The following is a 22,986-nucleotide window of genomic DNA, read 5'->3' as shown; positions in this document are numbered from 1 at the left end:
GCACAAATTGATTATTATTATTATACTCCTCCCTTTATTTCCAGAGCCAATGAGCTGGCAGCTGGCTACAGCCTAATCACATTTGACACTGGCACAGCCTATATATACACCCCAGCTTCATTTGTCATCCATTTCTTGCCTGATGAAGACCTATACGGTCGAAACGTTGTATTTATTGAAAGGGTTGAAATAAACCTGGGAACATCAACCAGTGTGCGGACATTCCATCTTTTAGTTTGAAACAACACAAAGAAAAATCCACATAACATAATCTAAAATAAATAATTTAATTTTTTATAGTTGATTGCATTTATATAGCGCCTTCCTAGATCAGTGGTTTTCAAACTTTTTGTGGCCAAGGCACACCAAAAGGCAAGCCAAAATCTCAAGGCACACCTGAATTCATATTCATGCAAAATAGTATGTGAATGCTTTTTATTTACTTAACAATTATTTACTTAACAAAATAATTAAATAATTCATTTGAAACTTTGTAAAATTACATCAAAGCCGCAACATACCATTTAATCAACCCAATAATTTTTTTAACCCTTGTACGCTACTGGTCCGGCTGGCCGGATCGAAGCGGTAATCGCGTATCGGAAATTTGGAAAATCTTGGAACGAAAGGTCTGAAATTCAGCCCAGGTTTCCTTTTTGGTTTATTATGGTAATTCACCTTGCCAGGACTAGAAAAAAATCATCCTGGCACCCAGAAACTCAAGTTACCCTCAAGTTACTATTAAGGTACGGCTGCACGGTCATTGGCTTTCATTATAACCGCCTTTTTGAGACCTCCAGGAAATTCGTACAAAATTAATGTATTTCATTTTTTTCAGCAGGCATCCTGGACCAAATACCTTGAAATTTGACCTTAATATCTACCGGTAACCTTGGGGTTGATTGAACATTTGGTGGAGTTACAAGGCTTCAAAATCCATTGCATAGTTTTCCCATTGATTTCAATGTTAAAGGAGAATTTCGTTTTTTTTTAACCTGGATCCATCTCCTGGCATTAATTATGATTTGGCCACTCACCAGGCGATCTCCGCGGCGTTTCTGGCCGTCCTAGCGTTGTCAGTCGGCACCTAGCGGTGCCGACTGACCAAGTACAGGAGGACGCTTTGCGGTGGTGGTTTTAGCGCAACCTATGTGGGGTTTGGCATAACCTTCGTTATTTCGAATCCCACATAGGTTACGCCAAACCCCACATAGGTTGCGCTAAAACCACCACCGCAAAGCGTCCTCCTGTACTTAGTCAGTCGGCAGGAAAGTATCGCGGGACTTCACGAGACTTGGTGACCGAGATCACGTTTGAGGTAATTTGATCCCTGTGGGACTCCAGGAAACAGCCTTTGGCGAAATATCACTGTGGTGCTTCTTGAGGGATCAGATTCTGACGATATTTGGCGAAAACGGGAATAAAAATAGCTATTTAGATGCAGGAAAGACAGGCTCACACTTGGCCCCAAGTCAGCTCCATTTTACAACTGACTTGGACGCTATTGATGTCAAAACAACGCTAGGACGGCCAGAAACGCAGCGGAGATCGCCTGGTGAGTGGCCAAATCATAATTAATGCCAGGAGATGGATCCAGGTTAAAAAAAAACGAAATTCTCCTTTAAGTTTGAAAATAAACATCATTTTTTTTTGACTCCCAGGTACTTTCCCCAAAAATAATTATTTTTCTGATCTTACACCTCTCAGCTCGAATCAAGACATCAAATTTGTAGCTTCTATTGTGTTTGCCCCCGCCCCCCTATTTGATCAGTGTTGGCACAGCAACCAAAAGCATGCAGTTTGATATGAAATATACAGTACAGTGATCGTCATGGTAACATGTCACATGACCTGGGAACGCGGATTTTCCGGTGCAAACTAATGATTTGAAGCCTTTAGACCGAGATTGATGGATGAATGAAGCTAGTTTGTGTTTTTTGTGAAAACTGGCAGTCGAAAATTGGCAGTTTCATGTATTTTTCGTTAAATTGACCTTATTTGAAAGTACGTCGTATCTCAGTGCCCATTCGTTGTAGAGACTCGCCACTAGCATGGCTGGAATCGGCGTCGAAAATTGACTCTATATCTCTAATATCGCCGTGATCTGGCGTTCTAAGAGCTTTCTATGACTTCCGCTTTGAGGTACGCGCAAAGCACCGAGGCACAGCCGCTCGGGTGGGGGAGGCGGTCAGAGCGTCATAGGTGGAGCCCAGCTCTGTGCTCTCTCGCTCATGGCCTTAATGGCGTCGTTCAAGCGTGTGTCTTCAGCCGGATGTCAAACCACGGATATGAGGTATGAGGAATGGAGTTACGAACGTATAAGAATCAATAAAAAATAAGAAAATAGTTAATTATGAATATAAAAAACAAGTGCTAGTATCAAGATCCATGACCATGGACCAGTGTTTGCTTAGTAGGAAAAAATGCAAATTTGCAATTCTCAAAAGATGGAAGATGGAAGAAAATAATTCCTCCAAAGCTATGATAATCCCACCACCCGCCACCAGGTGGCATTCATGGGAAGGGAAAAAAATCATATTTTGTGTTTTCTACTGAAAATCTTATTGTACAGTAAGTACAGTAAACTGGCATTCGAGGGGTTAAAATTCAGAGTAAGCATGAAATGTTGATATGAGGTATGAGAGATGAAGTTACCAATGGATAAGAATCAATAAAAAATAAAGAAAATAATTAATTATGAATATCAAAAATAATAATTAAAGCCCCAATCAGTAAGATTTTTGACATTTTTTACTGTAATATAAGAGCTTTTTAGTCTTAGGACATGGTAGATTGACTTGTAATAGGGAGACTCTCGACTTTATTTATCCCACACCGCCCTCCATTGGCCAGCCCTGGGACTAAGCAGGTTGTCTGCCGCGTCCGGTGGCAAGAAAAAAGAAAAAAGAAAAGGATGCGCGCATGCGCTGTACAGCGGAAGCGCTGTCTTCATAAAAACAAGGAAGTAACTCGATTCGGATTTGCTACGAAAATGATGTTTCACGGAACTATGGATTATTATTTCATCACGTGGTGAGTACCCGATGTCACAACATGTACATAGAGCTTTCTGGCCTGTGTTTTGTTGACTTTGAACGGCGATATCGTTATCGATACTATTGCACCCAGAGGGCGCAGTTTCTCCAATAGCAAAACTTGGAAAACTTACTGAATGGGGCTTTAATATCAAGATCCATGACCATGGACCAGTGGTAACTTAGTGATAACAAAGTTAGCAGGGTACAGGGTAGAATACCAGATCAATATTTATATTCTGTTATTAAACCTGTCAGTTTCTTGTCCGACGTATTCTCCAGTTCCTACCTTTCCATCCATCTGTTACTCTGGCATCTGTGCTATCTGGCCGACTGACAATAGGTTACTAACTATAATAACTTCCAATCATGTTGAAGTTTTACTTGCACCTGTGTTTACCCTGCCTTTTCGACAAAAAAATTGCTCCCGTGAAAAGGGTGTATTTAGCCAGGGAACCAGGTTACACCCCCCAGGGCACCGGGGTTACACCCCTGTTCTTGTGAAGAGTGCCGATGGGATCTTTAATGACCACTAACTGATACTACTGCTAACTACTTATATTAACTGTTAACCTCTGTGTGTGTGTGTGTGTGTGTGTGTGTGTGTGTGTATAGCTCTGCGGGAGGACCTGTACTTCGACGTGGGCTGCCTGCTGGCTGTATGTCTGGTGCATGGGGGCCCGCCGGTGGCCTTCTTCTCACCTGCTCTTTACCAGTGTCTGTTCAACTTCCCCCCCCACACGCCCCTCACCCCTGCACACATGACCCCCCACACGCACTTCACACGCCAAGTCAGCCGGGTGAGTGTGTCACTGACTAGTTGGACGGTAGGGTCGGGAAACTTTGTCGGTTAAGGCTACACACACACACACACACACACACACACACACAGAGTAAAATGTTGATCTCACTGGTAGAATATGTGTGGTGGTCTGGGAGAACCCTTCACATGTCACTGCTGCACATCGGCAATGAGCCAAAGTAGGTCGAACACAGTTTTGAGTGATTTAGTTACTTGTTGTACATCATGGTGTATAATTAGTTTCATAAACAAAAGGGAAAGTATTTATTTTTTATCGTTTTGGTGGGAAGCCACTGTAGAAAATGGAATGTTGTGGAATGTTTAAGGCAATTTACTTTTAGATACTTAACAGATTAAGATATGAGGCAGTCATTCAAAACGTTTTATATAAGGGCAAGTTTCTAATTCATGGAAATATAGAAAAGAAAATGTGAAATTTTCACCATGTGAAGAGTTTCTGCAGGTAGTTAGAGAAAAAGCGAGAGACAGAAAGAAAGAAAACACTTCTCCTTCATCCTCCATTTGATAATAACGATACTTGAACTATGAACGGCAGAGGTGTGACCAAGTTAACTTCCCAAGTCCCAACTTTTAATTGCTTGAGACTTGACTTGATATATGAAGAGAATACTTGGGACTCGGGATGTCAACTGATAACGTTTAAAGGCAATATATGTAAGATTTTCCCCACTAGATGTCATGCTGGAGCTGTAACATCAAAACATAGACACAGACAGTCTATCAAACACATAGCCATGGCTTCCCATGCCACCCTAAACACTCGCATTGCTCTGATATAGCGTCTGACATCTACACTATGCAACCCCAGACACTCGTCTGCCATCGAGACATGCAGCCACACAGCCGACATTGCGCAGTGTAAACACAAACCAGGAAATACACAATCCCAAACTGCGATACAAACTAACCTAGTTATTTCCACACCACAGTAGGGGTGTCAAAATTAATAGTTTAATCGATGCATCGCGATGCGGAGGTGTCACGATGCAGAATCGGATTGTTGACAGATAATCGCTGAATCATTTGTCCGGCAACAGCTATGCCGTTTTATGTGCGATCGGGCTGAAACTTTCAGGGGGTGCAAAGAGCACCTGTGCGGGTGACCTGACGGAGCCGGATTTTTTAATTAGGGCAGATTAATTGCACTAAAGCCTGGATTATGCTTGACGCTTTGGCCGGCCGCACGGAAATGAGAGACACGGAATCCGACGAGGAAACGTGTGGAGCTTGTATACTCTGTGTGGGTTTCTGCAGGCGAAATTGAGCGCGAGTCTTGAAAACTCCACTTTGTCCGCCCGTCCGTGTCCGCGTAGTTACAAAATTCGCCGTGCGCACGGCCGGTCGAAAACCGTCCGCACGGAGCCTTGCGGAGGGGCATGTCTGCTGATTTGACGTCACTTTTCCGCGCGGACACTCGCGTTCCTCGCTGATGCGGAAAGCATAATGAGACCTTAAGGCTGACGCTATAGTTCAGTGATGATGTCACTGATGGTCATCAGTGATGTCATACATAGGCATTGTGACATCACTGATGATGTCATCAGTGACACACACAGAGGGGGAGAGAGACATTGGGCCAATAGGGCTGGGGAGGCCGCGCAGCAGCCGGACTGTGGGCGAGGCCCCGGAGCAGCCGAGCACAGGAATCGCGCACACCAGGTGCCTAGTTTGTATAGAATGACCGAATTCATTGAAACTTAGTTTTTATCCTGTTAAAACCATATTGCATTGAAACATCCTAGATATTTATTTTTCTTGAAGATATTAAATTGATCCTGGAGTGGACTCTTGATTTGTTCTGACTTGACTTGCTATTCTACATTAGACTTGAGACTTGTCCTCAAAAGACTTGAGACTGACTTGGACTGGATCAAAGTTGACTTGGTCACACCTCAGGTATCTGCAATTCTGCATATAAACCAGGTTTGCTAAAATGGCTAAAGTACCGTAATAATCCTAAACGATTTTGCTAGATATTGAAATTGCGAATACAATCACAATGAAATGTGATTTTGTTTTTTTATTTTACCTTCAAATCCCATTACTTTTACTTGACTTGTTTTCTTTTCTTTTTACATTAATCGTAATTTGAGCAACAAATAGTTTTGAATCTTTTATGAATATGGTGACCATTTTCCCCCTCAGCTAGTGGAGGCCAGGTCATTGGAGGACCTAAAGGAGGCCATGGCAGCGAGCTCGGAGTACCTAGAATTGGCTGGATGCAACCGACCAATCAGCAGCCTGAAGGAGAGAGACGCTCTGGTGGAGGATCTAGTCAGCTTCACCATGATCACCAGGATGCAACTGCCACTGCAGAGGTAGAGCGAGAGAGAGAGACAGACACCCAGAGAGAGAATGTGTGCTCAGGTTCTAATGTTAGAATATTTGGTTGGAATGATATATATATATTTTTTTAAAGTATTGTGAACTTTAAGTCCACAACAGCCAGGTATTTTGTTAATGTTTGCAGCCGCTATTGTGCAATACAGACAATACATCTCTAAGTCTATTTTCATTCTAATTTATTCCCAAACATTTGTCAAAGCATCCTCATCATCTAATTTAAGGTTGGGACCATTCATTCTCTGTTTACCCTGCACATAATGTGTTTACCGTAACTGATAATATCCTGGATCGGTCTCTGTCTGTCCTGCAGATTTCGCGAAGGCTTGCGGACACTGGGTGTGTTTGATCAGGTAACACAGACACACTGCACTGGCTCTTTGTATTAAATGGTCACATTTCAGTTGTGGGGAGTTTGATTTTGAGGCAGTTTACATGTAAAGGCAATGTAGCGACTTGTTCTCACACATTGCACACAACTGGTGTGTACATTATAGACTATGGCGTTACAATACATTACCATGGCATCCATCCATACGAACACTGTTCCAGGCTCTGTAGTCTGTCATTTTGACAGGGTTCCCACAGGTCCTTGAAAACCATGAAAGCTTGTGAATTTGAAAAATAAAAATCAAGGCATTAGAAACTTTTGAAAATAGACATGGGTCATTGAAAGTGCTTGAATTTAGGGTTTTTCCTGCATAGAAAATTTCGTTCCGCCTCCAGCTCGACAAGTGAAAGCAAAATATTTTCTAACAAGCGTTGTAGTCGGTGGATTTCTGTCATTTGCAATTGCAACTAACAGCACAGTTGAGAAGTGTTAACACATTCAAGGCTCTCTTTTTAATAGTCTCTGTGAGCTTCTGTAAAGCTGCTCATTCTCGTAAAAATTATCAGTGTTGTAACAGTAATTAATTGATCCATCTCTCAAACTATGCTGTGTTGGATCCTTGAATTTGGGGAATTGGAACTTGAAAGTCTTTGATTTTGATGTTGAAGGTGTGGGAACCCTGTTTGAATTATTTTCTTTTTCTCTTTGGGGGTGAGATGTTTCTTAGAAGCCGCTCAACAAATACATTTTACTTTTATTTAACCTTTTTTCACATGTTTATCATTTGTTCAAACAAGCTAAATGATTGTTCTCCAGTAACACCAGTAGTATTGTTAGTTCTTAAGACTAAATTTCCCATAAACCCCGTTGCTCCCTGGCGTCCCTTCCTATATTAAAAGATCGATATTGGCATTTATGCATCGATATCAGTTCCTTCAAATGAATATCGATTCGATATCGATGTAGTGCTTTTTTTTTAACCCAGTCCTTCTGAAGAGGATCAACATGTCTCCATCTTCCTTTTCCTCCTTCCACCATCAGCTGCAGATTATAAACTGTAAAAGCTTTAGCTCTGTTTGCTGTGGATTAAACTGATCTCTGGTCTGGTCTGTTCTGATCTTGTCCGGTGTGGTCCAGGTCCAGTTGTTCCCATCAGTCTTCTTCAGTGTGTTCTGTGATCCGGTGGAGCGACTCACAGCTCAAACCGTCAGCGAACTCTTCACCGCCCAATTTGCCCAGCAGGGGGAGTGGCAGGACAGAGAGACGCCCGTCGTCACCTTCTGGAGACACTTGCTGATGGAGTGTGAAGGTAAAGGGGGGTCAGCAGGGTGTAGTGTAACCTAATGGTCACAGGTTCAACACCCATGAGAAAAAGTCTTTATTAAAATACTTGAACCCTTAGACGGGGCGGAAACGCAGAAGCGAAGCGCATTTTCCTCACAAGCAGGCACCTGGCTGTCCACACAAGGAGTGCATTTTTCCGCGCCGGGCATCAGCGACTCGCATTGTCTTCATCTTTTGTTTTCACATATCTACCTCATTTTTATCATGAGTTTATAACCTCATGTATAATGTAATGTGTTCATGACAACTGTTCATGGCATGTGCATTAGAGCAGGGCTACCCGGCGCGTCGGCCTCGGAACCCGAACCTGGCCCGACTTGCGGGCCGGGTTCGGACATAAACATTGAAGTCGCGTTCGGGTTCCGGCCGGGCTCGGTCACGTAATCAGTCACTTGTTTTTGCCTTCAAATATATCTATCATCAGCTCCTGAGCTAATTTACTACGTTAATGAAAGCACCTGAAGGCATCGAATGAAACACGCCCAGCAAGCGGACGGGAAATTCTGCTTTGCAGCGACACACGGAAAAAGCTTGCAGGATGCCGCCGGCTGGCGGGCCACAGCAGACAGCGATGACTGCCTTCGCTGTCGCTACTAATAAGACAATTTCACAGCAGTCGAAAGGCAAGGTAATGGAAGGCTGCGTTGCATACTGTTGCAAGGACATACGTCCATTTCGCTCCATTGAAGGGGAGGGTTTCCTTGAGTTGGCTCAAGAGCTTATCAATGTCGGCGCCCATTCCTATTAATCACTGTGACAGACTCACTGAATTATGCGCTCGCTGCGCTCCGGGGAAGAAAAAAAAATCGGGGGGGGGACTCGAACAGAATCAATTGGACACCTGTCGGTGTCGGCCGGGCTCGGCTAATAATGTGACGGGCTCGGTCGGGTTCGGCAAGGAAAATTCAGCCCGAGCCCAGCTCTAATGTGCATGTCGTGGGATTGGGGTCAACACTGAATGACTGACCACAGTAGGACAAAGAGTGTTTGTTAACAACGTTGTTGTGTAGGTAGGTCTATAGTCTCTCTCTCTGTCCTTCTCTAGCTCTGTTGTGCCGGATGACCACCTGAAACCCCACTGCAGATAGCAATGTGACTCCCTCTCTCTTTCCCCCTGCTCCTGCTGTCTCTTTCGCTCGAGGTTCACGTAAAAAATAGAACAGACGCCAAACTATTAAGTTAACTATTAACTATTAAGTTAACTATTAAGCGCAGCAGAGCGCGCTCCGCGCGGGCAATGCGGACGGTCAGATCCGTTAACATGGGCGCCGAATGAAAACTGGCTGCGCACCAAGGCGCTGCGCTTACGCTGTGTGTTTTGGCCATTAGACTGAGACCACGGCCCATGGCTAAAAATAGCTTATGTTCTAAAAAAAGTATAACTTCTGGAACCAGTAATCCTATCCATCCTATAATAAGAATGTGAAGTGTCTGTGTGAGTGAGCAAAAATTGTGTTCGGCCACAGCTATGCCATTTTATGTGCGATCACGCTGAATCTTTCAGGAAGTGTAAAGAGCACCCCTGCAGGTGACGTAACATGAATTGAAACTCACGTTGAATTCTTTGTAACGTTTACAGACAACTGTGTTCTGCTTTCTGTGTCTGTTTTATTGACAATTTCCTCCACGTCGCCCTCCACCCCCACTTATTTTTGTCAAGGGATGTGATTGGCTGTTTATGAGCTACGGAAAAGAAGCGCTCTTGGGTTTTTTTCATGCAGTTGACTATCGAACGTTTGATCGAACAATTTTTTATTGTATTTATGACGTGTCTGTCATCTGTATATATTGCTATCGTTTTATCGCCCAGCCCTATGGGATCATGATTTGTATTTGATCCCATAGAGTTTATGGGGTCAAATAACAATTACAAAAAGAGAAGGTCTGCATACTGAGGCTCCATTGTGGTTTTTTATTGCAACGTTTGCAATCTTTGTCTAGCAAAGATCCTGTGGAGATCGAAACGTTGCAATAAAAAACCACTGATGGAGCCTCAGTGTGCGGACCTTCTCTTTTTGTTATAGTTACCTTTTGTCCAGCACCTGTACGTTTTCTCTTGGATGTGCGCATATTTGTCTTTGTCCAATAACAATTAGCAATATCAGGCTAACTTGGCTCAATTCCCCACCTTACATTGTATGGCACTTGATGCGGACTGCTAGAATAGGTTACGAAAACAACATAAATAAATACATGGCCACGTGCCCCCAAAATGGCTCTTTTTCCTGACCTCCCCTCTCCTCTCCTCTCAGTGGGGCGTAGCTCCATCTCTCTGCAGGACATCCTGCGCTTCGCCACAGGAGCCGAGGAGCTGCCAGCCACCGGCCTGCTGCCCCCTCCCGCCCTCACCTTCCTCCACCCGCTGTGCCCCTCCCCACCAGCAGGGGGCGGGCTCTGCCCTCAGAGCGAGCCCAGCTCCAACCTGCTCCTATTGCCTGTCACCTCCTCCTACCACACCTTCAAGAGCTCCATGGAGCGGGCGGTCAGCCAGCGAGTGAACAGGCAACTGCTGCTTACAGACAGGTAAGGAGGAGGAGGGATCCAGCTGAACAGTAGAGGGTGCTGTGGTGGAGGTTTAAGTGATGAAGGTCTGGAGCCACAGGAAGTCTGTGTCGGTGTGTCGTGCAGCGTGGGAGAGGACACCGCTAGTGACACCGCACACGTCTGAGGGCCATCTCACACATCTTTTTTTGAGTCGGGGAGAGGGGGACATTTGCAAAAAGTTTTTTTTTTCTTTTCTTTTTTCTTACAAATTTGTTGTTTTGTTTTGTTTAAATTTTTTCTCTCACAAATTTCAGTTTTTTCTTGCACTTTTTTTTTCTTTTAGTCTGAGAACTTTTTTTGTCATTAATGACTAACGACTATTTAGTAAAAAGGTAGAAACCCAATGCTGTGGAAACTGTCAAGACGTGGCTATATGACAAAAACACTGCCTGAGGAAGACCTGCGTGGTTGAAACGCGTTGCCTTTTGTTTGCCCGTAGTAGCTATCTCAAAGATATATTCTGTTTTGTAACTGCTTGTACACAGATGTATTACTTCTTATTCAATATTGCCTTAAAACTCCAAGTAGCTCCCCCTTTTTTCACTTTGTATACTATTGCCTTTTGAGCTGCTTTGGTCCACACTTTTTGTGATTTCCGCTACATGACAAAAAAAAGTATTTCACATATTTATCATGCTTTAACTCATTCCCCGCCATTGACGTGTTTTCATGTCATTTAAGAGATAAACGCTTCCCCGCCATTGACGTATTTTCACATCAATCCATGTTTTTATGAAGGAAGCTCATAAAACACATCCAGGTGCCTCAAAGTGGTGCAACGAACAGCTTTCCCCCGAGCTCCACACGCTGTCAGGCGGACTCGTGACAGTCACTCAAGGCTGAAGGATCTCTTTGACCAGAAGCTGGTAAATGCACATAAATCACTTCTCCTGTCAGTTACATTAGTAATCCGCTTTGTGAACCCTCAACATAGTGTAAATTTCAGATGACAAATATACCCCCAGACCTCCACACATCGAGCACGCTGAAGCACCTGCCCCCCGGGCAAGATGAGAGTGTGACCCGCCACATCCCCTCTCTGAGAGCGGGGTGAATCTCTCCCTTGCTCCACTGCACAAAAAGGCATTTTTCTTAGCTCTCTGGCGAGAGACGGGCGTTTTCGGTTTAAACAACCTACATTCAAGTGTCCATAACTAGAGAACGGAAGAAGGTAGAAACAATACCCCCCCCCCATGAAAGTAGGGGCTCTCTTCTATCTTATGAGATATTCGGTGTTTACATAGTCACAGAAGGAAATATTCTGTGGGTCCCGGAATATCACTGAAAATGCTCAGAAACCCTGGCACTGGCGCCACTCTGGCAGGGAATGAGTTAATTGGTAGACAAATTAGATTTTCTTTTAACATGCAAATAATCACAAATAAATAAGTAACATTCAGTTCACAATCAAAATATCAGATTTACACTGGATCACTGCACATAATCGACGTTGTTTTGAATCCAATGGTACCAAGCATTTGATGTAGTTTTTGAGATAAAGCCATTTCTTAGTTAGTCACATGGGCTTACTGATTTTATCATTTTTCACACAAAAACACTATTGTAAATACAGGTTCCTATGAACCCCTTGTGACTAACGACTAAGAAAAGAATGGAAAAACTACTGTGGCCTCATACTTTGACTGATTTGAAAAATGTCAATGGATTTGTGCTTAGCTCAGATAGTGCTGTAAAGGAAATTATAAAATTCCACTGTGGACATTAACTCATTGAGTGCCAGCCACTTTTGGAGAACGGACGCTCCCAGTGCCAGAGTTTCAGAGCGTTTTCAGTGATATCTCGAGGCCCACAGAATATTGTGTGATATTACTATGTAAACACCGAACACGCACAAAGAACGAGGAGACTCTATTGTATCATCAGCAAAAAAAAGTTTATTGATACCATTTTCCGTTCTTTAGTTATCAGCTGGAGAAGATAGGTTGTTTTGAGCAAAAACAGGCGTTTCAAATTAGAAGCTGAGATATTCCGCCTTTTGTGAAATGAAGAATTTCAAGCACATTCACTGAGTCTGAAGCTAATATTTTCTGATGTAGTGACGTGGTGTAGTTGTGTGGTGCCCTGCGTGCCCCACCCCCCTCTCCCCCCCTCAGCTGCAAACTCCTCCCCACACTAACACACAGCCTCACGCACCCAGGTCTATTTTCGGAGTGCTCTGTTTTTGTGCGCCGGCTCCCAGCGCGACACGGAAAAGCCAAACCGGACTGCTGAGAATGGTTTGGCCCTTCGGCGTCGGGTGCTGCTTTTCTGGCGGCTAATCGTGTGGAGAAACTATACAGCAGAGACAGAGAGGCTCAGTTGTGGGCGCGGATTGACTGCTGTTCGCAGCCAACGTCAGCTCCAGCCAGAGCCATCTATATGGCTCTGGCTGCAGCATGAGCAGTTTCTCTTTCATCACGGGGCTTTTTCCTGCTGTTTTCCTGACCTTTCTCTAATCTGGAGAGCACTGTCGCCACCTAATGGGTCTGTAAAATAGGTTATACACCTTCAATAGCTCCCATATTTTTATAGGAGATGTAATAGGCTTTGATCCACGTCCCACTATCAAAAAACGCAATTGACGACTTTAGTCTTTGGCACTCTACGTTAGTATTTGAATTGACGAACATACTCGTCCTTGGCACTCAATGAGTTAATAGGTTAAGTTTTTTCTCTGAATTTCTCTGACTTTATCTTTATCTGTTTTTACTTTTTATGTGTTTTTATGCAGATAGAAAGTTGAAAACATTTTACTGGCTTGGATTTGCTTTGCTAGCTATATAGTAGATTGTTAGTCTAAGAACATATTCTCCATATGAGTTAGTCCCCTAGTAGCAGAATATCCCAATACTCAGACCTAGCATCCAATCATGGCCATCAAATTTGGTTAAAATCGCTTAAGCCAATCTTGATTTTTGAGCATTTATGTAAAATGTAACTTAAAAAACTGAATTCTGAAATAATAAGAAATATAATGACAATAGTAAGTAATAGTAATAAGAAATAATGTTGTCTCCCTGCTGCTCAAACCAGAAAACATCCAGAGAATCCAGAAAGTGTTGTCAACATAATTTTTGTCTCTCATCTTTCTAACTCTGAGAAGAGATTTTTATATAAACTTTTAAACAACTAACTTGTCCAGGATTTTAAGTGGAATTTAACTCCACCGCCTCTGGCGGCCATCTTGGAGGTCCTCAGCTCTGAATTCTGATTCCTGGCAAGTTTTGTCTGAAAACATTGTGAGAAAATTTTACTCGGATGTAGTTGCATCACATCACGTGTATCTGAAGTGATGTTTTTTAGTTAAAAACAATGGTGCTAATTTTTCAACCTTTTTTGTGTATGATTGAATTTTCAAATATTTCTTTAAATCATGCATAGCTCTTTTTTTCTTTTTACTTGCTTGTTCTTTTAATTGTGTATGAAAGGTGCTATACAAATCAAGGTTATTATAGGTAATTATTTTGCCAGAGTTTTTTTTTAATAAAATCAGTTTGTTTTCATCAGTTCAGACAGCAGAATTGTGCCATGATTTCCAAAATCACCAAATCCATCACCCTTATTTACTGAAAGGCCAGAATAATTTTATTCGTATAGCTCTTTTCTAAATACTCACAGACGCTTAAAATCCCAGTAGTCTAAAAACGGATCCAGTTGTTTTTTATGTCTTTTATACAAGTTACCAATTTGTGTGTATTGAGAATGTTTTGAAGTTCGTTGTTAACCACGATCAATAGGGCTTTTCACCCTACAATTAGCCGGGGTTAAGTGAGTCTCTTAGCCTGGGGCTAAGCCCTTGTCCACACCATACGCCAAAGCCACGCTGAAGCTACGTTGAAGCCACGCAGTTTCATTTCGGCATCCTTGTTAACAGGCGAGACCGTTCACACACCAGCCCGATGCCACGCTAAAGCCATTCAGGGTTTAGTTCAGGATTTAGTTATATTTCCCAAGCGCGCAGCGCATTGAACCCAATGCAAGGGTCAATGCAAGTTGTGGGCGGGGGCAGCGCCGAGCCAGGCGCTGGGGAAAAGTACTTCTAGTGTGACCGGTTTAGCGTGACACTCGGCTTCTGTTCAGCGCAGCTTCAGCTCTGCTTCTGAATAGTGCCTGGTGTGAACAAAGGCTAAAGGAACTGGTAGCCCCAGGCTAAGAAAGTTTTCTCACTTGCACAATCCTGGAACATTGCAAAGTGGGCTAACTGTAGCCCGGGGCTAGCTGGCCCTGCTTTGGAGCAGTGTTAGCCAGCCTTTTCGTCTGAACACGGGGCTAAAATTTGCCAGTGTGAAACGGGTCCAGAGACAAGGCCAAGCTTTGGGCTGGAAACCATTAGCTGTACCTGGCTGCACAAGTTCCAACGGCACTGGGTTCTACTAACCCTGGGCTAGACTGCAGTGTGAATCATATAGCCCTGGTTTAAGTTAACCTGGGTTAACAAATATGTGTCGGTGAAAAGGGGCTAAGTTAGCTCTAATATGGATCAGCTAAATGTGATCTGAGCTGATCACATCCAGCCTTTTTGTCGGTTCAGTTAGTGATTGTTTTTCAGATTGTTTCTCTTTCTTTGAGCACACTGTCTCTGCCCCCTCCCCCCTTTTGGTGTTATTTATCCATGTATTGTCTTTCTCTCTGTGTGTATATCGGTGTGTATATTCTGTTTTTGTCTTTGCCGTTTGTCCCTGTTGATAAAGGGAGCAGCTGGTTGGTTGTTGACTGCTTTCTATTATACTCTGAATAACTGAACGGACTTTTCCACACAAATAAATGCTTCAGTCTGATCTGGATCTTTGTTTCTTTTTTCTTTCTTTTTTACCATTTACTTAACACTTTTTATTTTTTGTATGCTTATTGCTGAAACACTAACAGGATTAAAAAGTACTGTCTCTGAAACCATTAACACTAAAGCTAGGGCTGCAACTAATGATTATTGTCATTATCGATTAATCTGTTGATTATTTTCTTGAGTTGATCGATTAGTAGTTTGATCTATAAAATGTCAGAAAATGGTGAAAAATGTCGGTCAGTGTTTCCCAAAGCCCAAGATGACGTCCTCAAATGTCTTGTTTTGTCCACAACCCAAACTTTTAGTTTACTGCCATAGAGGAGTAAAACAAATTCTCAAAACGATTTATCCATCATCAAAATTGTTGTCGATACATCTTCTGTCAAACGATTAATCGCTGCAACTCTACTTGTAGCCAATGCATATTTACCAAGTGTGCCAAAACTGCCAAACTAAATTCACATTCTCTGCTTTACATTCAGTTTATCATTTTATAACACTTTTGCAAAACTGTGGAGTAAACACAACTCACTGCTTTACACTCACTTTGTAATGTATTTCCTTGCTGCCTAGGTCAAGACAACATGGCATGTGATGTGGATAAAATCTTATAGCCAGACCCACAGAAAAGGCCAGATTTTTTATAGCACAAATGTTTTTGTGTTTTACTGTGCTTCTGTTGTTTGAGTAGTGTTAGAACAAAAACACTACTCAAACACTACATATATATATATATGTATATGTATATATATATGTGTATATATATATATACTATATATATATATATATATATATATATATATTATTAATTAATACACAGGACAAGATGTTACTATCCCTTGTGCCAAAATCCAAGGAAAAACACATTTAGAAGCCCAATCCAGAATAAAACAAGCTAACAGGCTAACAAACTAATAAACAAGACACAAATCACCAGTTACCTACCCTAGCCAACAGCAGTATGAAGTAGGGATGTTCATCAATTGTCGAAAATCGATAATTGATCGTTAAGGAATGGAATCGATCCTGTGGAATTTGGATCGATTTAAAAAATAAAAAAATTGTATCAAATCAAATGGCTGAAACTATCAAATTTGATTTTCACTACGTGGTTGCAACCAGGAGAGGGCGCAATTGGACAGAGAGAGAACAATGAACAGAACACCTCTGTGGGTGGGGCTATGGGTGTGGTCTAATTGAGCTGCAGTGAGAACTGAGAAGGGGGTCTGAGAAGAACAGCAACAGAGGAAATGAAGCGTGCGAGGCGAAGTTTTGTGTGGGACCATTTCGAGTTAAAAGACGACGTCGTATATTGCAAGAACTGTGATGTAGTTTATAAGTACAACACGACTACGACGCCAATGATTCACCACTTGAACAGCGTACATCCGAGCCTGGTTAACCAGGAAGATGATGATGCCGCCGCCTCGTCGTCGTCTCAGCCCACCATCACTGCGGCGTTAGCGGGGAGGAGATGTGATGGCCGGCGTACAGAAAAAATCACCCAGGCCGTATGCAACCTCATCAAGACAGATATGCTGCCCATAAATATCGTTGAGGGCAACGGTTTTCAACACCTGATGAACGTGATTGAGCCAGCATATGAGCTTCCCTCGCGAAGCACTATTACCAGGCGGATTGAAAAGCGCTTCGTAAAGCGGAAGCAAGAGCTGTGTGACCAGCTAGCCACAGCCCAGTGTGTTGCGCTACTGCCACTGCAGATTACTATTTAACTTATCCAACAATCTGCTAGTACATGGAGCGGTTGACGTCATAGTCGTCATGTCATCCATGTATGCCCTAATTGGAGGGAGCCGCAGCCCTCCCTGCAGCCTTTCTCCACCCACTACCCATTTTGAAGCCCTAATAATGATCTCCATTGCCATGGTAAAAGCTAATGGGGAAATTGTACACCCTGCCATAATGCCTATCTCCAGCTGCTGCCAAGCTGTAGTGTACTCTGCTGTGGTAAAGCAGAGTTGAATATCTAAGAAGTAGGCTTTAACTAAGCTCTTTATACTACCTGGCACTCTAAAGAAATCAAAGGCCTCCCATAACAGACTATGCGGCACTGACCCGAAAGCATTAGCCAGGTCCAAGAATACTACATGCAGGTCTCTCTTCTCACGCCTAGCTGACTGGATTTGGTGCCAGATCATGCTGGTGTGCTCTAAGCACCCGGAGAAGCCGGGAATTCCAGCCTTTTGCACCGAAGTATCTAGATAACTAGACAGCCTCTGTGCCACAACACTAAAGAAAACCTTCCCTTCAACATTAAGTAGACTGATAGGTCTAAACTGACTTATCTCTAACGAGTCCCTTTCTTTAGGAATGAAGATTCCCCCTGCTCTGCGCCACGCCTTAGGAATAACCTGCTTCTTCCAGACTACCTTCATCAGCTTCCATAGAAACTGCAACACATCTGGAGCACTCTTATACAGCCGGTAGGGGACTCCATTAGGACCCGGGGCTGAAGAGGCCCTTGCACGTCTCACTACTTCTTGAACTTCTTTCCACCTTGGTGGGCTATCATCACACTGGCTCTCTATTTCACCAATAGGTGGAATATCAGCCGGGACTGTCATCTCTCTAAACCTTTCCCTATCTTTGTGAACCTCCTCCAAATATTCCTCAAGCTTCTGCTTAGGTACCATAAGGCTACCATTATTTTCCTTACTAAACAATGACTTCACAAATCTAAATGGATCCTTATAGAATGCTATTCTAGCTCTTTCTTTTTCCTATTTTTCCTAATGCTCTCTGCTCTTCTTAAAACTGCCAACCGCTCCCTCACATCTGACTGCAAGCAATCAGTGCCTTCCTTCTCAACCTCTGTAGCTTTCCTCCACTGCCTCTTAAGCTGTCTTCTCTCCTGGATAAGTCTATCTATCTCTTGTTGGCGCCTAGATTTAACTACCTCACCCTAAAGTTTCTTCCTTTTCTCAAAGACGCCAAACCTTTCCTTACCATAATCATAAATACGATCTCCCATTTTCTCCAACTTACTCTCAGCAGTTCCTTTAAGCTTCTCTAACATCCTAACCAAATCACTATTGATATCTTCCCACTTCCTACTTTCCGCTGCACCTGGCCACTTAACTCTAGGCTTCTGACCACTAATCTTCTCCCTCTTTGGCTGGCTGGCCTCTCTGCTTTCCTCGGTGCTAGGACCTGCCTCGACATCAGGGGTGCTGATGTCCTGCGAGCTGTGGGTTACTTCCTGTCGCTGGACTTCACCCGACTGACTTGATAAACTTCTTAAGAAATAATTATCAATGCGGGGTCCCTGTGTTCCCTCTACCAAGCACCTCTTCCTGCCTTGATGGATTCTAAGGCCCTTTAAAGTTGTTACCTTCTGCCAGCCACACAAGCAAACCTGACGCTTCTTTCCATCTACATCTGAACTAGTGGCTTCCACTGACATGTTTTCCCTACTCATAGTCAAGTCCGTTCCAGAGTCAATAACCGTGTCAACCATAGGTGAGTCATCTTCCGCCCCCGCTCTCGCAGACTCTAGGGGTGTTTTCACATAATTCTGTTTCGTAGCAAGTTTGGGTGTAACCAATGGCCTATTGGCCTTGGCTACTGCCACAATGAGCAGCTAACCCATTGCCTATATATATATATATATATATATTTTTTTTATATATATATATATATATATATATATATATATATATATATATTATAAAATATATTTTTATATATTATTATTATTTTTTCGCATGTTTTTTGCGGGGGGGGGGGGGGATCGAACCCAGGGCCTTCTTGCTGTGAGGCGACAGTGCTGCCATGTCCCTTTCCCCCCTTATTTGTATTGATACAATGTCATGTGTTATGTTTGGAATACACATCCAATGTGTGTTTTTCAATTACCGGTATACTATCATTCAGTACATATTTGGTGATTTGTGTGCTTATTTAAAATATGGTTTGTGTGTACTGTATTGATGCAAAAAAAAAGTTTTAAATTTTAAGATTTGTGCAAGGTTAGTTGCTTTTGCAAGAGCTGTATAATGTTTTGCTGGTTTGGTGTAAGGTTTTTTTGGTTAGTGTGTAGAGTTTTGCAAAAAAAAAAACATAGTTTCAAAGATGTGCAGTAAACAATTAGAAAAAACTGTAACCAATGAAATCTTGACATAGCTTTGAGTCTGGTTCAGACTGATACCTGAGTTAATCAACTCGCTTTGAATCTCGTTCAGACTGATGCCTGAATTAATCAACTCTCTTTGAGTCTGGTTCAGACTGATACCTGAGTTAATCTACTCGCTTTGAGTCTGGTTCAGACTGATACCTGAGTTAATCAACTCGCTTATTTTACTCCAGGCCTGTCCATTTGTTAGTAGAGGGGTTATATATAGAACGCATAATTGACCATATGCTATACTTTATTACTGTGTGATTCTAAAATTCCAGTTCCACACTGTGAAAACAAGGCAGCTGTAAATGTGGCTCCTGTCTGCTCTTTGACCAGGTGTGTGTCCATACAGTACACTGGGGCCTGTATGGATAAGAGTCTGCAGCTGGCTGTGGAGGACTACAGGTTAAACCCTGAACAAGTCCAGAGACTATCTACCAGACAGACCACCCACACTGTGGACTTCAGGTTAAACCCTGAACAAGTCCAGAGACGCTCTACCAGACAGACTGCCCACACGGAGGTCTCTGCTGGCCTCTCAGGAGGTAATCCCAGACATAAGACCTACAGTAACCATGAGGAACACAGTAAAATTGCTCTTGATTGATTTTGCCACTGCTCCTGTACTGACATGTTATGCAAAGTCTCAGGCAGTGTAGACAAAATACATTTTAAAATCAGACACAATAGACAATACAGAGACAATAATCAGGGTGATGGGTCCCGTGATTGCGAAAACTCTCTAAATTGAATCAGAATGCGGTGATTTGTTGTTGTGACGTCATGCTGATTCCTCGTAAAGGTTTAGAGATGATTGGCCCACCGGTTTCCAGCGAGTTGTCAAATAGAGTTTTGAGTCCTATATGAGTCCTCTACTTGTGAATTACTAGAACATAAGTAGAAACAAAATCAACAAGTATGACATATAATTCAAATTGAATGAGAAAAGAAACAAAGCAAAAGAGAAAAGCTTAACATGTATGCAGAGAAGAGATGATATTGATTTAACAGTTGTTTTTATTCTTGATTTAAAAATAGCCAATGATGGACAGGTTCTGATTGAGGGGGGGCTGGAATTCCATATGGATGGACCTCTATATCTAATGTTAAATTGACCTAAAGTTGTCCGGGAAAATGGAAGGTAAATCTTATATGTGATTGTCTGGTTGGATATGAGTGGACATTAGAGTTCAATACAAAGAAGTTATGGAAGACGGTAGGTAAAGACGCTTCTTGATACATACATCTATACATGAGAATAGAAGTCTGATATATGCTGTCATTCTTTGTAACAAATAGGCAGGTTAGCCTACACCTCAGAGGAGGATGCTGAGAGCACACAACCAAAAACTGAGCCCTGCTCCCCCGAACAAGAGGTGCTTTGTGTGCACCCACAGGCCGATGCCCAAACCATACCACAGACACCCTGTTCCCCCGGACCAGAGGTGATGCCCGAGTTCTCTTCAGCAGCTCGGCCTGTCAGACAGTGTCGATCCATGCGTAGGCTCCCCGAGGAGACCCTGTCGCCCCAACCTTATGGAAAAAAGCTCCGGCCGTCACCCCTGTGTACCCCTCAGAAAGCCATGCCTTCACCACAGCCCTCGAGGAAAACCAAATCAGCAGTCAAGGGTGCTCTTCTTCAGAAAGACCAGCCCAGTCCTAGAGCCAGAGGACAAATAGGGACAATATCCCGTCCCACTGATTCCATAGCTGTTGCCCCACAGTCTTCCCCGGGACAGGCACTTATCCTTCACGATAGCAGGCAGGAGGTTCAGGCTTCCAGCAATGATCCCCAACTGGAGACAGGCTGTCATGTGCCTGCACCGAGCGAGCCAGTTGGGCCTTGGAGGTGGATGGTACCGGTTCACTTCATATTTGAAAGTGATTCAGAGGACGAAGATTCAGGCGTTTGTGGTGATACAGCGGCTCCCGCCACCCCTCAGCCAATAAAGAACAGAGATGCTGTGATGTCACTGACTCAGGTGCAGTTAGAAGAGGACAAGCAGCGAATCAGAGGGCTGATGAAGCAGACAAACCAGGTGAGTGTCAGAGCACAATACTTGCCCCCTTGTTTTTATTGCACTATTGGCACATTATTTAAAGTTATACTGTAGTGTGTAACTTTTGTCTCCCCCTTCTGGCAGTGAGATAATGTATGTGTATGTGTTGTCGGAAAAATGTATTCACGACCATTTCCTTTACTCTTCGTTGTCAGGCAAAAACTGGAAACGGTGTTGGCTATCAACATGTTTAAACACTGAGCAATAAAATACAACACATCTTCTTTGTATTGTTCATGTACATTACCACTTGAAAGCTCATGAACACACTGAGGAAGAACCAGTTCCCCAACTCGGGAAATGGGACAATCCGAGCAGCACCTGAATGCAGCATTTGTCATAGGCAAATCTGTAGCCTACTAAATGGTTTGTCACACAACCCCTGTGAAATCATTCAGTCCGATAACATTTGGAAAGTCTAGAAGAGCCACACGATTTAATTATTTATCCCCATTCAAGTTAGCAGAAGGATAACCGGAAGTCAGCTTGCTCGGTCGAGCAAAAGTGTCTGGTGCATATGCTCCAGGCCAGTGTGGGAATGTCACCACAGCTCCTCCTGTGGAATACGGAGTTACTACCTGGTGATGATAGGCTTGGCTTGAATGTAATGGATGTTCATTATGTAAAAGTTACACGCCTAGTGACATAACATTTTACATAATGAACATCCATTACATTCAAGCTTTAATCCCCCCCCACAACATAGACATCTTCCAAGACACAAGCAGCACACATTTCATTTCATGTCTTTCTCCATGATTGTTCAAAACAAACTCATCTTACTACCGACTGTTGTCTTTCTATCTCTGTCTGTCTGTGGCTGTCTGTCTGTCTTCAGGACTTGGGGAGTGTGACCAAGGCCCTCTTGAAGACCAGTGGAGACTTCTCTGCCGCGCTCTCCATACTCTCCACTCCCTCCTCCTTTACCGGACCGTTCTGGAATCGTCATGACGACCGTCTCCTGCTGTCAGCTGACCCTGTGGTACGTCAGGAGCTCCAGGAGAAATATGGCGAGGAAGGCATGGCCAAAAGACTGTTCTTTTTTCAGCTATAGGCATGAAAGAAGGAAAGAAAGAGGAGGAGCAAAGCGAGATCTTATACTAGAAATATAGCACGCTTCACGTGCTCATTTCTAGCATGCATGTGCTGCCCGGTCGACTAGTTGTAGGCATTGTAGGCCCCGTGCTGCGGAGAAATCAAGATGGATGTAAAAAAAAGAGATGGCTGTAGTAATTTTTTGAAGCACTTTAAGATTGGCAGAATAGTTTTGCAATAGGCCTACCGTACTTGTCAGCAAGCTATTTGACTGATATTTGATTTCCGACTGATTTCCAGTCACACTTTCTCTGTTGCGTGTTGAGGCCATTCCATATGAATAATATGATGCATGGCAATTGTTGACCCCTCCTACTTCATTTGCGGCTTTTTATTATTATTATTATCATTTGTATATACATAAAAGGTAGCAACAGACTCCCAATTACACCAAAATACTAAGCAAGATACAACTTAGATTTTGTTTTTATTTCTATGGCAAAAAAAGTAAATTACTCAGCCGAAGTAATGCAGTAATAAGTAATGTATC

General features: G+C 43.0%; 1 protein-coding gene across 1 annotated transcript in view; it reads left to right on the top strand.

The window, feature by feature from the left end:
* The window catches only part of g2e3 (G2/M-phase specific E3 ubiquitin protein ligase), a gene marked incomplete at its 3' end in the record, with an annotated part of 78,167 nt that extends 55,712 nt beyond the window's left edge, over nt 1-22,455 (top strand). Inside the window, exons 14-21 of the mRNA XM_083633034.1 lie at nt 3,651-3,835; nt 6,004-6,176; nt 6,515-6,554; nt 7,670-7,841; nt 10,129-10,399; nt 19,678-19,886; nt 20,641-21,380; nt 22,240-22,455. Coding sequence (XP_083489160.1) covers nt 3,651-3,835; nt 6,004-6,176; nt 6,515-6,554; nt 7,670-7,841; nt 10,129-10,399; nt 19,678-19,886; nt 20,641-21,380; nt 22,240-22,455 — 2,006 coding nt within the window. The remainder of the gene's footprint in view (nt 1-3,650; nt 3,836-6,003; nt 6,177-6,514; nt 6,555-7,669; nt 7,842-10,128; nt 10,400-19,677; nt 19,887-20,640; nt 21,381-22,239) is intronic.
* Between the last annotated feature and the right edge of the window lie 531 nt (nt 22,456-22,986).

Source organism: Poromitra crassiceps (assembly GCF_964638095.1).
Source record: "Poromitra crassiceps genome assembly, chromosome: 3".
NCBI lineage: Eukaryota > Metazoa > Chordata > Actinopteri > Beryciformes > Melamphaidae > Poromitra > Poromitra crassiceps.
This window is presented reverse-complemented; position numbering and strand designations above follow the sequence as displayed.